At 40.3% G+C, this 17,220-nt stretch overlaps 1 protein-coding gene across 7 annotated transcripts in view; it reads left to right on the plus strand.

Moving 5' to 3' along the window:
• Positions 1–17,220, plus strand: part of tln2a (talin 2a) — a 92,915-nt gene that overhangs the window by 55,084 nt on the left and 20,611 nt on the right. For 6 of the 7 annotated variants that reach the window (XM_044190709.1, XM_044190730.1, XM_044190740.1 and 3 more), the window contains 20 exons: positions 128–336; positions 1,524–1,622; positions 2,205–2,372; positions 3,335–3,469; positions 3,830–3,989; positions 6,243–6,409; positions 9,237–9,365; positions 10,142–10,255; positions 10,530–10,643; positions 11,105–11,239; positions 11,602–11,730; positions 11,952–12,054; positions 12,865–13,073; positions 14,047–14,166; positions 14,841–15,038; positions 15,133–15,272; positions 15,994–16,087; positions 16,292–16,381; positions 16,513–16,635; positions 16,740–16,883. In XM_044190709.1, the coding sequence (XP_044046644.1) occupies positions 128–336; positions 1,524–1,622; positions 2,205–2,372; positions 3,335–3,469; positions 3,830–3,989; positions 6,243–6,409; positions 9,237–9,365; positions 10,142–10,255; positions 10,530–10,643; positions 11,105–11,239; positions 11,602–11,730; positions 11,952–12,054; positions 12,865–13,073; positions 14,047–14,166; positions 14,841–15,038; positions 15,133–15,272; positions 15,994–16,087; positions 16,292–16,381; positions 16,513–16,635; positions 16,740–16,883 (2,780 nt within the window). The remainder of the gene's footprint in view (positions 1–127; positions 337–1,523; positions 1,623–2,204; positions 2,373–3,334; positions 3,470–3,829; positions 3,990–6,242; positions 6,410–9,236; positions 9,366–10,141; positions 10,256–10,529; positions 10,644–11,104; positions 11,240–11,601; positions 11,731–11,951; positions 12,055–12,864; positions 13,074–14,046; positions 14,167–14,840; positions 15,039–15,132; positions 15,273–15,993; positions 16,088–16,291; positions 16,382–16,512; positions 16,636–16,739; positions 16,884–17,220) is intronic. The other variant, XM_044190760.1, reaches the window with a different exon arrangement.

A 17,220-nucleotide genomic window follows, 5' to 3' on the forward strand; every position in this document is an offset into this window, starting at 1 on the left:
GGACTCACTGGAAAGCAATCACATTTCTTTCTCTCTTTGGGTTTGGATAAGCTTTGTTTTCTTCACTTCTCTAGGACTCTATTTATCTGATGGCCCTTATTATCCTGTCCTTTCTCCACATACTCAGGTGATCCGACTGACACAGACTACACCGCCGTGGGGTGTGCCATCACCACCATCTCCTCCAACCTGACAGAAATGTCAAAGGGTGTGAAGCTGTTGGCTGCACTGATGGAGGACGACGTTGGTGGAGGTAATGACCTGATGAGGGCTGCCAGGACACTAGCAGGGGCCGTGTCTGATCTGCTCAAGGCTGTGGAGCCGGCTTCTGGAGAGGTGAGCAAAGGAACCTCAAACATGGAGATAATGATACCATGTCTCGTCAAAACATTGTCTTTTTTATACTGTAAGGCAAATAAAGTCTGAAGGGCATAATGGGAGATATCAGTGTAGAAACTGAAATGTGAAAGGAAGAAGAATTGCACACTATATTGAACCCAAACCAAATGGAGACGGGGGTGGGGGGTGGGAGATTGTTGAAAGAGACAGAAAATGGAGAATAATGGGTGAAAATGAAGCCTGACTCTGGATTTGAGCCCTTGCAGCAAGCAAACTTTTCCCCGTTTGTGTTACTTGAAATTCCAGATTTTGTGTGTATTTGGATGTCCACACACTGTTTTTTTTTTCCATCCAAATTGACATCCTAAAAAGTTCATCAAATTTGCTGCAGAGCAGCTCTTAATAATGCAGCATCTCTCCTGGTCCTCCAAACTACTCCTAATTATATTAACATCTATTGCTGCTGGCCGGCTTCAGCTAACTGGATTGTCCTGATCATTCTGAATAATGACCTCCGACTGAGGCTAGGCTGAATGGCAGGCATCTTGTGCCTTTATGGAAACGGAACTTGCTTAAAAATATTGTAAAGGACACTTTATTCACTCATGTTCTCACTGGGGTCTATTAGGAGTTTGTTGTTGTGGAAGTATCATTCAGAAGTTAATGTACTGTACAGTTGTTGGCTGGTAATCTGCATAATGCACAGGTGTATCTAGCTTTGGGACAACCCCTTATACACTTGTGCATTATGCATGCAAGTAGTTGGAAAGATTGAGAGCTTGTAGCCTGTACGCTAGTTAGACAAAGAGATGCTGGCTGTTTGTTAGAATTAACTGTGTCTTAGTGTAGCAATATGATATATATTGCTTCGTGTTTAAAGAACTAATAAGCAATGTGCAGTATGATTTCAGTACACTCAAAGAGCTTAAAAACACAGACCATTCATCACAGTTATGAGTCTTGTATGACATACTAATGTTTGTAAACAGCATAAAAAACTCAAATGGCACTGATGTTGTTTTAGATTCAGCATACAATACAGTCAAACACAGGTTACGTACAAGCCATATCTCAAGATACCAGATGATGCAGTTTCCAACCAGGTGTCTATACGCAGTTTTTACATCCTGATGGTTTTCACTTTGTTTGTGTGTTTGTGTGTGTGTGTGCGTGTGTGTCTGCAGCCCAGACAGACTGTGCTGACAGCAGCAGGCAGCATCGGCCAGGCCAGTGGAGACCTCCTGCGCCAGATTGGAGAGAGCGAGACAGACGAGAGGTTCCAGGTAACGCTGCACCCCGTCCATTTATCATCACCACCACAATCTGTATAATATTCCAAGAAAACTCAGTCCTCAGGCGCTGCCACTCGGTTAATCAAAAACACACAATAAACAGGGGAATATGGAGGGAATTATTTTTTGTCTTTTGTTCGTATTTTGGCTGGATGTTTTTGTTTTGAATTGAATGCTATTCTAGCTGTTAATCTTGTGTTTTTCTTTCATGTAGCTCATACTTGGCTGAATCATGATTGTTACTGTAATACAATGTGTATCGAGGTTATGTAGAGATCAAATCAACACAACTTTTCTTCAGCCTGCATATCACCACGCACTGGAGTGTATTTTCCAGTAAATCAGTAATGATGAGTTGTACAGATGTGCAGTGGGTAAATGTGTTTTGTTTTTTTTAAATTAGATTAGATTGTTGATGCCCTTTAATGGGATTTCTATATTTAAGTATATGTTTATAATGTACAAAGAAGCAAACACTTGCTTTTCCTGTTAAAAACTGATGGCAGTTAGATGACCTATTTCTGTGAGATGGTTTTTAGGTTTTTATTCCATCTTTGCCACCTGTTTTCGTAGGACATCCTGATGAATCTAGCCAAAGCAGTGGCCAATGCTGCTGCCATGTTGGTGCTGAAGGCCAAGAACGTGGCCCAGGTTGCAGAGGACACCGTGCTTCAGAACCGGGTCATTGCTGCTGCCACTCAGTGTGCCCTGTCCACCTCCCAGCTGGTGGCATGTGCCAAGGTACAAAATATGTTGGTAGGACGTTCAAATGAATATGAATAAACCTGTGCAAAAAAAACCAAGAGTGCTGAGCATTCACCAATGCTACCAAGCATGAAATATGAGACTTGGTGTACTAAATGACTCGCATCATATCAGTATTTGTATAAGATGCACTCAATCCCCAAAAAGTGCATTCATTGGATGTTGTGGATGAAATGATGCACTGGTGGTGTAATGTTCTTCCGTTTATTATGTCAGATCTGTTTCGGGTTTAAATATTACACTTGCAGTGGTGTATGGATATCACTTGGGAAGCTATTGTTAAAGCTATTTTGTTCAAGTAGGCTGTGCATTGAGGTTTGGTAAAGATGTATTTTTTTCTTCAAATATTTAAATCACTAATAACTAGCTAAAAAAAGGATTTTTAGAGAGTGAATATATCAGGATGCACCAAGTTAAATACCCTGTGTCCTCATCATATTTGCACATCTTTAATTGTACAACCCACATGCCTCTAATTAGTTTAAATGCCCTCCTGGCTACCAATCTGAATAGTTGCATTTACTAAACAAATACTCACCTCTCTCTGCACGACAATGTGATGAGAACCATCTGCTGAATCCCTTTCAAATCTTTTTTTCTCTCCTTTTTCTGTTTACTCTGTTCTCTGTGAAATGTGATTTGTGATTCAATGATGAAAAGACTATTATAGCAGTGCATTTATTCCCATGTAAAATATGTTTACCATGAATGTTTGAGTCACATTAGGGAAATTAGATAGAGATTACATTGGGGTTTTATTGAATACTTCCAATTTTCACTTTTCACGCAAACTTTTTTGTTTCTCTTTTTTTTTTTTACCATTTGGACCTTTAAACTGGAGAAAAATGTTGGATCTTTCACATACTGCAACTTTTGCAGAACATGATGCCATTATTTTTACACTTTTCACGTTGTTGTTGTTGTTGTTGTTGTTGTAGGTGGTGAGTCCCACCATCAGTTCACCAGTTTGCCAGGAGCAGTTAATTGAAGCTGGAAAGCTGGTGGATCGCTCGGTGGAAAGCTGTGTCCAGGCCTGCCTCTCAGCCACAGAAGATGGCGAGCTCCTCAAACAGGTCAGCTTGATTAATGTACAGACCTACTGTGCACTGAACTCTTGTTCCATGTATCATTTTTTGTTTTGTCTCAGAAGATAATGAGGTATATCACAAGTGTGACCCAGAAAATGCTAATTAGCAACATATGTGTTGACTGGTTTGTTTCCTAGAAAAGTTATTCTCAAGCTTTTGTCATTTAAACCACAGCGGAGGTTTTTTATTGATGGTATTCAGTTTGTGTACTAACACCCGGCTTAAGAAGCAATGAAGATAATGAGTCCAGTGTGCTGCTCCCCAGCCTGATGGAATAAGAAGCAGGGAATAATGCAGCTTAAGACACAGCACTAACATTGATGATGTGCATCTCCTGTATTGAAGGTGAGCGCAGCAGCCAGCGTGGTGAGTCAGGCTCTGGGAGATCTCCTGCAACATGTTCGTCAGTACACGTCAAGGGGAGAGCCTATCGGGCGCTATGACCAGGCCACAGACACCATTATGACTGTCACTGAGAGTATCTTCAGTTCGATGGGAGACGCAGGTGAGTGCAAAAAAAGATATTGCTTGGAGATGAAAAGCTGAGACAATGAAGGAATCATAATTGTGCATCCACATCTAGCCATTGTGGGGACTTTTTCAATACTGCAAATGCTCATAAATACAGAAAAAGGCCGAAATATGTTGAAATTAATGCACTTTTGTTTGTAATTATGTACATAGGTTAAGGAACAGGTTAATTAATTGACTTTTAACTGAAAATTTATTTTTAATTTGAAAAGCAATCATGGTTTAGGCAGTTATTAGCAGGAAAGTACAACCCACAGTGACTTTCAGTGAGGTTTTAGCTTTTATTAGTCATGCTAGCCGTGTGGCTCTAGGGAGCTCAATGTCGGTCTTTGATGTCAGTCCACCACTTTGGTCCAGACTGAAATATCTCAACAATTATTGGATGGATTGATATGACATTTGGTACATACACTAATTTTCCACTCAGGATGAATGATCACTTTGGCGCGATCCCTTCATTTTTCATCTAGAGCCATCATCAGCTCATTTTTTATTTGTCCAATACTATATTTTATGACCAAATACCTGCAAAAGTAATCACATTTCCATCAGCCTCAGCTCGGTCTTTAGTGCTAATTAGCAAAAGCTAGCATGCTAATATGCTAAACTAAATTGGTGAACATGGTAAACGTTATACCTGCTAAACATCAGCATGTTAGAGTTGTCATTGTGAGCATGTTAGCATGCCAATGTTACCATTTAGCTCAAAGCGTCACTGTGGCTAAGTACAGCCCACAGAGCCACTAGCATGGCTGTAGACGCAATAATACAGTTGTCGCCTGCAAATAATGAATTAAAATGCTCAATAAACTATGAACAAAAAATCCAGGTAGCTGATGGTTTTTAAGCAGAGCTCAGTGATTGATCGTTTAATATCATGCACGCTATGCTATTCTGAATTTTATTTGGTCATACTGGTGGTAGTTACGTGCATGTTACACATGCCTCCCCTGTCATACCACTCAACCCATCAAAGAGTTTCTAAATGAATGCGGCACAATTTTGGCTCCTTTCATGCTTTGAAAATCAGTCTAAAATGTGGCAAAATTTGTTTCAAACAAGTAATGAAAAACCACATAACCTATATCTAATCTAAGCCTTAAAACTTGCTTTCCACAGATCTAAAGTTTCTGGTTTCTGAGTAGATGTGTATCGTGCTTCATCCTGTCTTCTCCTCAGAGAGACTGGCATGATGGTGGGTTTGAATGGAGTGCTGTCAGCGCTGGTGAAGCCACAGAGAAAAGCTGACAGTGATGTTAACAAGTCTGACAGCAGAGAAAGAGATGCACAGAGAATGTCCCGGCCCAGCGGTCAGCTCAGCCCAATGGATTGGCTTGATAGACAAATTTGCTCTGCTGAGGCCTCAATACAGGCAGCTAGTTGGAGAATACTGTCTTTGAACTGGTGTCAAATATGTCAGGTTATGTCAAACCTGGCATTCAGGTACAAACATGAAATGTGAAGAGGGGAAAAAAAAGAGTCAATCCTTCTGTAGTGCAGTGTTGGCAGATTGGATATATTTACATGAATTATAGAGACTTACCGCCAAACAGCTTTTGTGGTGTGCCAGGTCTGCTTCGACAGAGAGAATATACACAACAATCCTTTTTGTCTTACCTCATTAGTCTGATTCTAAACATTTTCCGAGGGATTCAAAAACACCAGGAATTGTATCCAATTCTTTCTTCAAAACACTTATAGGTGTTATAACATTACGCACATGTGATCAGGGAGAGCAAGAAATCCAACCGCACTGAGCTGAGTGAAAGATGTTTGATTCTTTCGTTCTTGTTTTCTCCCACCAGGTGCTTTTTTTATTCTGAAAGCTCATTGTTGTCCGCGACTTCAGACACAGTATGAGTCAGCATCCTTTTTAACAAATACACCTTGAATTTCTCTTACTGATACAAAATTAAATGGTATCAAATAAAAAATCAGTGCAGTTTGTTGAAATATTTATCAGCTCTCCTAAGGTTTGCCAGCTTTGCATCACTTGCACACTAACTTGCACACGAGAAAAGCAACATCAAGCACAGTTTGACTATTATTGCAAGTGGTTAAAGAAATGAAGATGGATTTTATTTTGGAGGTTTTTTCATGACAATAATCTCATACAACAACATTAGTATGACTCATACATTAATCCACGTTTCTCCAATTTTTCTCATCTCTCGCTCTCCTTCCACTCACCTCAACACTACCTCTGTCTTCTCTAATCACCTCTCAGGAGAGATGGTTCGTCAGGCTCGGGTGTTGGCTCAGGCCACCTCAGACCTGGTGAATGCCATGAGGTCTGATGCTGAGGCAGAGGTGGACGTTGACAATTCTAAGAAGTTGCTGGCAGCTGCTAAATTGCTGGCTGATGCCACCGCAAGGATGGTGGAGGCTGCAAAGGTAAGCAGCGTTTGTCTGTTTATTTTCTTGTAATTTTGCATTTATATTTCAACTTTTGTGAGCAAAAAGCAGTATGTTTACTGAACCGAGGGGCTAGTTTAAAACAAGATTTAGTCCATGCATAATTCATATAGTTAACCCAAAAAAGTCTTGAAAGGTTTTGGTTTTAATCACAGTAGTGACATTTCTTAAGACCAGATGAAAATCTACAGGGCTGGATTTTATTCTCTTGTACATACTGTGACCGTTTCCATGACAGCAGAGGGGAAAGAAGCTGAGTAAGACACCCCAAGTGTGTGTGTGTGTGTGTGTGTGTGTGTGTGTGTGCGTGTGTGTGTGTGCGCAAAAAGACCAAGGATGACAGTTTTGAAAGTGATTCTGCTTAGTCGTGTTTGTAAAGTGTTATTTCATTAATAAAAGATGACCTTTAAAACTTTTTTTCAATAAAAATGTATGGGTATGGACAGATCTTTAATTTAAAAACAACTGGAACCCATGGTGTGTTTATTTTTTTACAAAAGTCAACATCTGCAAACATGTTCAACTTTCTTACTAAGCTGGAAATCAGAGCATAAAAACAATTAATGATGGAGTCGGTCCACTGACATTAAATTAGTTTTGTGGGTTTGTAGATTTTTTGAGTTATTCCTTTCTAATAAGATTTGTCTGAATTTAGAGATCTTAGTTGTGAATTAGAAAATGTGTTCTCCTCTCAGACAAAACACCTTGTGTGCTTTGATTGTGTTTTTGAAATTATTCAGGGATTTACTCTTTATCTAGCAGCTGCAGGATGTGTCTCTGAAACCCCTTTCAGACCAAAAGGACCCCAAATAAGCTGCGTTTGCTGTTAATGTAAATGGGTCAACACATATTTGGGCTTTGCAACCCTGCTCCCAACCTGGCTTTAATGAGGCTCTGACACTCTTTGGTTTTAGTTTTGTTTATATAATTGCCATAGAATTACTATTAGGATTGGTACAATCTTTTACTGGATAGTGAAGGCAACTTGTAGCTCTCATAGCCACATTCTCTTTAATCTCAAATATACAAGTTGCATACATTTTATTTATTTTTTAATAAGGTGACTAAATAACAGAAATTCTGCTTTGCTGATGCTATGCAGCATGTTGGATATCCAGCGTAAACATGGTAGTGGACAGTTTTAATTAATTGGAATGCGACAATCCTGTTTAGTGCATTGATTTATACACAGTCTGGTTTAATCCTTTGGTTTAATAGCAGTGTGTTTAGAAGTGCAGCTATAGACCTTCCCCTTATAAACAGCAATGGCCAGGAATTAGCCAATGAGGAAATCTGAACACAGAATGAATGGCCAAATAAGTACAAAATGAGGGTTGAAATATTATAATCCATACAGCGTTTAAATTCAGCATCCCGTTCTTCTCACATCTCAAGTTTCCAGCGAAACATGATGAAGAGTAAGAGGACATGAGACTCTTTCTTCCCAGACTGCTGAAGGGCAGGCTTAGCTTTGCCACTCTTCCCATCTTGCTCTATCCAAACTATTTATCTGCTATCTCTCTACATCAGTCTCATTATCTGTCTACGGAATCACACACTGATATTAATAACTCTCGACTGCCACCATGAAAATTAAATGACGCCCTCCAGCTGGCTTGATGGTCGAGTTTGATGCCAGACTTATCACCATCACAGCTGTATATTTATCTGTGTCAGTGGAGGCTGAGACCTCAGCCAGCCGTTGCCGTGGTAACTGATTGATTGAGCTGGTGCAGTTTAGTTTTTGGACTGTATGTTTTACAGCTGACTGTGTTTATGCTTTGTTTTTTAAAGCCCATGTCAGGTAATGATTTGCTTTAGTCAAACACTTATTGTACATGTATTGTATCACTGTAAAACAGAGCTCACTTTTTGAAGGCTAGTTCGCCATGATGAATTCTTGCACGTGATATCTTGTTACTTCCTCTGGAAATCAGCACTTTTTAATAGCTATGCAAATTGGCTGTTAAATTTAAATGGTGTCAGCAGTTGGCAGCAGGCAGACGACAGCTGCAAACTCGACTGATTTGACGCTGGTCAAGTGTTGTACAAAGTCTTGAAGTCAGCAGCAAAATGACTTTTTTTCTGTTTGTACACTTGTGTGCCTTGTTCATAGTGATATCTCTGTCTGTGGCGAGTTCTGCCAGTAGCATCTGTGGGGTTAAACATTACCTTATTGACATGGGTTTTCAGTAGCACACCCACCTGTCAGTGTCGCTGCAGGGGAAGCTGCCGAGTTCCCAATTAATTATCCTAATGGCAGCAGGCTTAGCTTCCTCTCCAGCAGCAGAAGACACGGTGGGGCTAAGTGATATTGGTCTCAGAACTTAACTTGTAACGCTGGATTCACAAACAAGAAGATAAAAAGAGCTGCTTGTTAATATAAATAAACAGCATCGCTCATTGACATTTAGCCATCAACAAAGAACTAATTGTTCGGGTGATGAGAAGCTGCAGCTGAGTTTGAGTGCAGCGATTAAGTCTGCGTCATTTTCAAACGTCTGTGTGCACTGATTGGATATTCTAAGATTACTTGCATGTGCTAATGGCAGTTGTGTGGGCGTTTCTGCTGCTTGTCTCAGTAGGTGTGTGATGTGAGTGCTGACATGTTACTCACTCACTCACTCAGGAATGATAATGCTTTTCAAAGAAAGAAGTAGTGCAAAAAAAATCATCTTTTTAAAGATTGTAGAAAGGCAGGGAATATTATGAACCGATCATTCAGCCTCTACTCAACCAGCTGTTTTCCCATGCTGCTCACCTGTCGTGTATTTGCTGATCTGTGTGTGTATGTGTGTGTTCTCAGGGCGCGGCGGCATACCCAGAGAACGAAGACCAGCAGCAAAGACTGAGGGAGGCTGCGGAAGGGCTGCGTGTGGCCACCAACGCTGCTGCTCAGAATGCCATTAAGAAGAAACTGATTAACAGACTGGAGGTCAGTGTTGCCACATTTTGTCCCGAGAGAAATGGCTCCTTCAGGAAGAGGCTATTTCTTCCTGAATCCTAAAAAGATTTACAATAAAGACGACATTTGCACCAAGACCAACCCTAAATGTCACCATCAAGTATCTCAATATTACGATACTATAAAGCACAAGTGAAGGCATCACAGCAAGTATTAGGTGTTGATTTAGGTTTAGGTTTGTTGTTAACTCTTTTTAAATGGTCCTGAAATAGGAAAAAGAGTGATCTATCTTGAGAAGAGATTGAAAGGGGCTCATTTGCCTCAGGGTTTGACTTGCCACTCAATACCACTTCAAATTAAAATATTCAACTCATTACATACTTTACAAGTTGGGTAGTCTCTTGTCCTTTTATAGTTTGTTGTAGTTGTATGCATATTTTATTATTGTTATTATTAATATTATTATTATTATTATTAGTTGTAGTAATATATTAGGATTTTTATTATCTACAATAATTTATTCTAAAAACAAGGTGTAAGATCTCAAATTGAACATAAAAATGTATGGGCCAAGCTTTTATTTATATTGTGTTTCCACTCAAATGCTTTAAAATATACTATTGCTTAATCATTTATTCATGCAGCCTACATTCACAGAGATGCTTTCAGCTTATCATCTTGTGGAGAGAAATTTTGGAAATACAAGGAAACACAAACCCATGTAGAAAAAATATCAGTAATTTTAAATCCCTCATACCACAATATTTCTCCATGTGGATGTTTGTATGGGTCTTAATATTCCTCAGAATGCTGCCAAGCAAGCTGCGGCTGCAGCCACACAGACCATCGCTGCTGCTCAAAATGCTGCCGCCTCCAACAAGAACACTGCTGCTCACCAGCAGCTGGTGCAGAGCTGTAAGGTGAGGAACAATGCTTTTTGTTTGGTTTGTTCCATTTTACCTCCTTTAATGAATTATTTAGACTGTTTACTTCATAATATTTTTCTTTCATATCCTTATTGAGCACGTTTTTATCAGCTGTCATTGTATTGTGTGCATCCAAATTGCTTGCTTTCTGATTTATAGAATCGTATAATAGAGGGATTTTATACTGAGGCTTTTATTTAATCTGTGAAAACTCCATTTTGACTGTTTTTAAGTCTGTGTATATGCGTGTGCATGTGTCTGTGCATAGGCAGTGGCAGACCACATCCCACAACTCGTCCAGGGGGTGCGTGGCAGTCAGGCCAAACCAGAGGACCTCAGTGCACAATTAGCACTCATAATTGCCAGCCAGAACTTCCTACAGGTGCAGTACGGACACACACACACACGCACTCACACACAATGGCCTTACCACTTCTCACCTTTGCTGGAGAAAAGATTGTTAAAACTTTATGTCCCCATACTCAAATTGAGTAACTTCAGTCCTACATTGGGAACCAGGCTGAACAAAGTATAAATAGTGTTTCTGCCATGTGGGGATCCATTAAAAATAGGCCTGTAACCTCTTTTTTGGTGTAAGCAGGCAGTTATGGAAGCAGTGGTGTGATGGGATTATGTGTTTAATGCCTCAGTGGCACTTTTAGAATTGATGCAAGAGTGTGGGGTCTCCACAAATGCCACCACATAATTTAACTTCTCTTCTTTGTTGTTGCCTGGAGCAACATTTTTAGTTTTCTAGGCAGTTCCTTAATGCTCTAAGGAAAAATCCATTTTTTATTAAACATTTAAGCCTTTTCTTTTTCCTTTTTCTTGTCCACTCTGCAGCCTGGTAGTAAGATGGTGACCTCGGCCAAGTCATCTGTTCCCACGGTGACGGATCAGGCTGCAGCCATGCAACTGGGTCAGTGTGCCAAGAACCTGGCCACCTGCCTGGCTGAGCTGAGGACTTCTGCGCAGAAGGTAGAGCACAGATACAAACAGGCACTCACATATGTGGCAGTGCATGCAGGAAGTCATATGCAGAAACAAACCTAATACACTTACATCATTCCAGAAAGACATTGTACCTCTTTGGATCATGTATATTAAGCTTCATTGTTAAAATCAGGGCATGGTCAAAAATAGAGCCAACTGTCAGTTGACCTGAGACGATAGTTTGATGCACTTTTCTCAAGTGCAGGATTTGTAGCAAATGTGTGTTTTTTTATAACTAAAAAATATATTTCTGTTAAATGATCACTACTTACAAGTGCGAAACATAAGTAATGACCCTTGTAACTATGTAAACTGTGAGTGACAGCAGATTTCCTTTTATTTTCTAGGCTCATGAAGCCTGCGGGCCCATGGAGATCGACTCTGCGCTCACTGCCATCCAGACACTGAGAAGTGAGCTGCAAGATGCCAAGCTGGCTGCTGTTAATACCCAGCTGAAACCACTACCTGGAGAATCAGTAAGGGACATTTTAGACCCATGAGATTGACTCAGGACTCATTCTTCCAACCTGAACAGGAAAAATTGCAGTTGCATTTAGTTCAGTCAAGCTATACAAAAGATATTGACTCCCAACAACTCATGCCTGAAGTCTAATGCGTTTGCAGCCTAATATTTCGTTTTTAGTTAATTACATATAAAGCTGCTGTTTGATTTTTTTTCCCCTTTCCTCTGCTTTAGTTGGAGAAGTGTGCTCAGGATCTGGGCACCACCTCTAAGTCAGTGGGATCCTCCATGGCTCAGCTGCTCACCTGTGCTGCACAAGGAAATGAACACTACACAGGTTGGTACTGCTGATGTACCGACTTCGTCAATTTTCAATTCGATCTTCAGAAACTGCACAACCTCTTCTTCTTATGCCACCATAAGACCTGCCTTTCGGTGTTCAAATAAACTTTGTATTTTGACTCCTTAGTCATAAATATCCAACTTTTGCTGTGAACATACATGATCCCAACAGCCACCATGAGCATTGATGCCAATTTTAACAGAAGATCCTTGATACGTCACAGCCACAAACACTTTTGTAACTGTAAGTTACTGGCAAGTTAGAATTACACAATATACAGCATTAATAGTCAGTTAATATCTTGCCCTCACATTGTGCTATAAACAGGCTGCTTTGTATGATGCAGTAGGGTAAGGCAAGGCAAATAACCTTTTTTTCTCCACTCGGCTGGAACCTGGTTTACTTTCCTTAAGTAACTTTAACTGCTACATATAATATGACTTCAGTCCATTTGTTTTATCCCATCCAACTGATGTGTTGTAAATGAGGTGTCACATTTCTCATGGGACATGTATTGTTGGTTCCCGTCTGTGAGGCAAACACACTCTCGGACCAAATTGTGTGTTTTTTTTTTTTAATTTTTTACATTTTCTATGTTGCTTGTTGCAACACATTTGTCAGGACAGAGGCAATACTTTCTATGCATTAAACAATCATCCTGTGCAAACAGGTTTAGTGAAAATTTGTACATGATAATTTATACATCTATGTCACCTTTATCTATGATGCCTCTGAGATACTTTTCTGACTGTAGTTGTTGTCTGTCACATCTGTACTCTCTCTTACCTCTGATTCTGTGTGTAGGAATAGCAGCCAGGGAGACAGCTCAGGCCCTGAAAACACTGGCCCAGGCGGCCCGCGGCGTCGCTGCCTCCACCACAGACCCCAAGGCTGCTGCTGCCATGCTGGACTCAGCTCGTGACGTTATGGAGGGCTCAGCGCTTCTCATTCATGAGGCCAAGCAGGCACTGATTTCCCCCGGCGATGCTGAGAGTCAGCAGAGGCTGGCACAGGTGAGACGGTTCAGGATTGCTCGAGGGGTGTGGAGACAGTCCTGCATGTCTGTCCTTTTTTACACTGTGGGTGAGTCTTGATGCTGCAGGCTAGAAGGCTCAGTTCATCTTTCCATCAGACTATAGCACCAGTGCCATAAAGCTAACACCATCAAATGTCACTGCAAAGACAGTTCTACAGAATTCTGCAGGTTGTCAAAACAATAATACTTGTGAGTCATGCGACTTCTGTTTTCAAGCACTGATTCACTTGTAATTGGACTGTCATTCTTCAACTTCATCTCCACCCTCCCAGCAGTTGATTTTAAGGAAATGTTTAGTCATATTTTTCTCACCACCACATACAGTGTGTGTATGTGTTTCATAAATGTTTTATTATTGTAGTTACATTTTTAATTCATTACACATCAAACCCAGTATTTTAACTTGTCTGAATTTGGACTAAAACAGAAAGTTCAATGGCGCTAAACATTTGGTAGAACTCGTTGAATCCTCTGTGTTTTACCTAGAAGTAATGTGACTTTTAAAGATTGCTAAACAGGATCTGTTTATCTGTAAGAAATTAACCATGCAGCCATGTAAACTTGAAAGGAAAGTCAGCTCTTTTGCCCAACAGCACTTCTTTCTTTGCTCAATATATTTTGCTAAATATGTTCTTAAGGACAAAGTCTGAGCCAGATGACTGTCTACATCTGCTTAGTAATACATGAAACACCTGTCAAATATAGCAAGGGACTCCTATAATGTGGCATATTTACAGGCCAAGTAAATTAATTATTTATGTCTTGTCCTCCTCATAGTTCCTCCAGAAAATAAATGATAGACAGTTTGAATTAAACACAGTTTGAATTAAGCACACAATTTTTTTCTCATCAGCAATGTAGAGAATTTAATAAGGGGATCACAAACACGCAAATGAGGCTGTTCAATTTCAGATTTCTAGCTACTACTGTGAACCTGCTGTGTGTTCCAGGTGGCCAAGGCTGTGTCTCACTCGCTGAATAACTGCGTCAACTGTCTGCCTGGCCAGAAGGATGTGGACATGGCTCTCAAGAGCATCGGGGAGGCCAGCAAGAAGCTGCTGATTGAAACTGTGAGTTTGGTCTGTGACTCACCAGAGCAAAATTAGCATAATGTCTTTCTTTAAATGCCCCCCAGGAAAAAGATCCTTGATGAAGATTAGTGGCCCATCCAAGTTAAAAGTGAATAGAAAAGTTTCAGGCATTATTTCAGTGACTATTTTTAGCTATTTTCAAGAGCATTGTTCAATTATGTCACAGCCTGACACGACTACAGTACTAATGTTTTATCATTAGTAAAGAAATAGGGAAAATGTCATAATTTTATTTTTGTATTGCTTTTTAAAAAATTCCCTCCACTCTCACTTGTGAGCAACTCTCAAGTTTGAAACTGAAAAATTAAATACAGTTTGAATTAAGCACAGAATTTTCAGTTCAGACGCACTCATTTATTAAACACATCATTATTATACAGCTGTTTCGGCGAGGCTCAGATGCGGTAGTTTTTGAATTGTCACATCAGTATTTAATAATTACCCTCTCTTTCTAGCGGCATCACAGCAAGGGCTCACTTAATAATCTTTTTTTTTCAGTTTTATCTTAGATCACTGAGTGCTTATCCACAGTTAACAATAAACTGCTGTTGTGGTTGTTGTCACACCTACAGTATATGTTTTTGTAACTGCTTTTTAAAAAAATACATACATACATACTTTCATTATGAACTCCTTCTGTGTCCTCCGTCCAGATCCCTCCAGCCTCCAAGTCCTTTCAGGAGGCCCAGAGCGAGCTGAGTCTAACAGCAGCAGACCTGAACCAGTCAGCGGGCGACGTGGTCCATGCCTCCAGAGGCTCAAGCAGCCAGCTGGCGGTGGCCTCTGGAAAGTTCAGCCAAGATTTTGATGAGTTCCTGGATGCTGGTATAGAGATGGCCGGCCACACTCAGGTCGGTTTTGTTATATCAGTTTCACAAGAACATCAGACTCTTTTAAAAAAGGGCTCTAACAGATTTAACAGCCTTTTTGATTTTTTCTTTGTAGAAAAAGGATGACCAGGTGCAGGTGATTGGTAACCTGAAGAACATCTCTATGGCTTCTAGCAAGCTGCTGCTGGCAGCTAAGAGTCTGTCTGTAGACCCTGCAGCAGCAAATGCCAAGAACCTGCTAGCTGCTGCTGCAAGGTACCACAGCTAGCCACATACACACCTACACATTGTGTTTTTTTATGCTTTTATCCATAGTGTATGTATTGTAGTGTATCTAATATTTCCTGTCTGAACAACCTTCATTCGGCCAGTGTGAGGATGCAGCAACTGAAAATTTGATGGCAAATGTTAAGATCTGAAGGTCACAGAGTTGGTTTATCAATAAGGCCAGCAGCAAAGAATTAGTTATTCCAGTCATTAGCTTGAAAAACAAGCTAAAGCTATCAGACTAATACCATTCCAATGTTTAACCACTCAGTGTTTTTTTTTACACCACTAAGCAGTAAGTAACTCATTCAGCATGAACATTGAACCACGATAATATTACCCATTAAGGAGTGTTTTGTTATGATGTCCGTGTTATCAGCAAAATGCATTCAGTCGTCGGCTCACGATGGTATTGACTGCAGCTGCCAACCACACTTGTTAAAAAAAAAAAAAAAAAAAAAAAAAAAAAAAAATTAATAAAATACAAAAAAATAATAATAACTTCCAAGACATTTTCAAAAGGACATGTTGAAAGAAATTTAGGGTATGCAGATACATGCACAGGCTTGTTTCTAACCTCTGGTAAATTTGCTCACGCGTGTCAAATCCAGCATGCTCACAAGCACTTCTTACCATACACCTTCAAGGACTAGGGTGTGATTTTTTTCATTTTATTTATTTATTTTTTCTGTTTGTTTCTTTGTTTCAGAGCAGTGACTGACAGCATTAACCAGCTGATCACACTGTGTACACAGCAGGCTCCTGGCCAGAAGGAATGTGACAACGCCCTGAGAGAGCTGGAGGTAAAGAGAACTTTACAACCTTGGGATCAAATGGGAACATTCAGCAATCATATCAACAAAGGCTTGATGGGAGTCTTATTTACCACAGTCTGTCTGAGTAGTACCCAAAGAAATAATAATGATTAGCATTTTTGAGAGAATTTTGTAAAAATAAATCACCTGGGAAATACTATCTAAGACTCATACTGCTCACTCATCTTCCAGGCTGTCCGAGGAATGCTGGACAATCCTAACGAGCCGGTCAGTGACCTCTCCTACTTCGACTGCATCGAGAGTGTGATGGAGAACTCCAAGGTAGGCCTTCAAATCAGTCAGTCTAGTGATCAAACAGAAAAGCACTCTGCACACACAGAGTGTAGCATCCTAAGCATTCCTCTCTTTTCTTATCTCTTTGTTCTGCTTGCCTGCTCCTTTGTTCTGTCCAGGTCCTGGGAGAGTCTATGGCAGGTATTTCTCAAAACTGCAAGACTGGAGATGTGTCCGCATTTGGAGACTGTGTCGGATCAGCCTCAAAAGCTCTATGTGGCCTCACCGAAGCTGCAGGACAGGTACAGAATGTGGAGAAACAACTCTCAGAGTACAGGAGCTATTAAATAGATCATATTGCCTTTTTGTTGGTAGTGGCAATGCTGGGTTTTTTTTTCCGCCACAGGCCTCCTACCTGGTGGGTGTGTCTGATCCCAACAGTCAGGCAGGGCATCAGGGGTTGGTGGATCCCATCCAGTTTGCCAAAGCCAACCAGGCAATCCAGATGGCCTGTCAGAATCTTGTAGACCCAGACAGTAGTCCATCCCAGGTACATGCACTTACAATATTCAAGTCTGATCTACATTACAACAGGTTTAGGTGTTGGCAGCACAATTAGATGGGTATGCTTTTCTGCAGAGATGTGTCACAGTATGATTTATTATCAGGTCAGAGTGTTGCGTGGATGAGTGGATCATTGATTGTTTCATTGCTCAGAGTGCATGCAGATTTCCTTATCATGCTGGTCTTGAGTAAAAATACCCCCTGAATCCTTACCTCTTGCTGACATTATAGACAGATCTTTGGTCATTTTCCACAATTAAATGAGGCCCACTTCTTGTGTTAAATGGAATAGTTCAAAAAGAAAATTTGGTCATTTATTACTT

This window comes from Siniperca chuatsi, linkage group LG1 (genome assembly GCF_020085105.1).
Source record: "Siniperca chuatsi isolate FFG_IHB_CAS linkage group LG1, ASM2008510v1, whole genome shotgun sequence".
Taxonomy (NCBI): Eukaryota; Metazoa; Chordata; class Actinopteri; order Centrarchiformes; family Sinipercidae; genus Siniperca; species Siniperca chuatsi.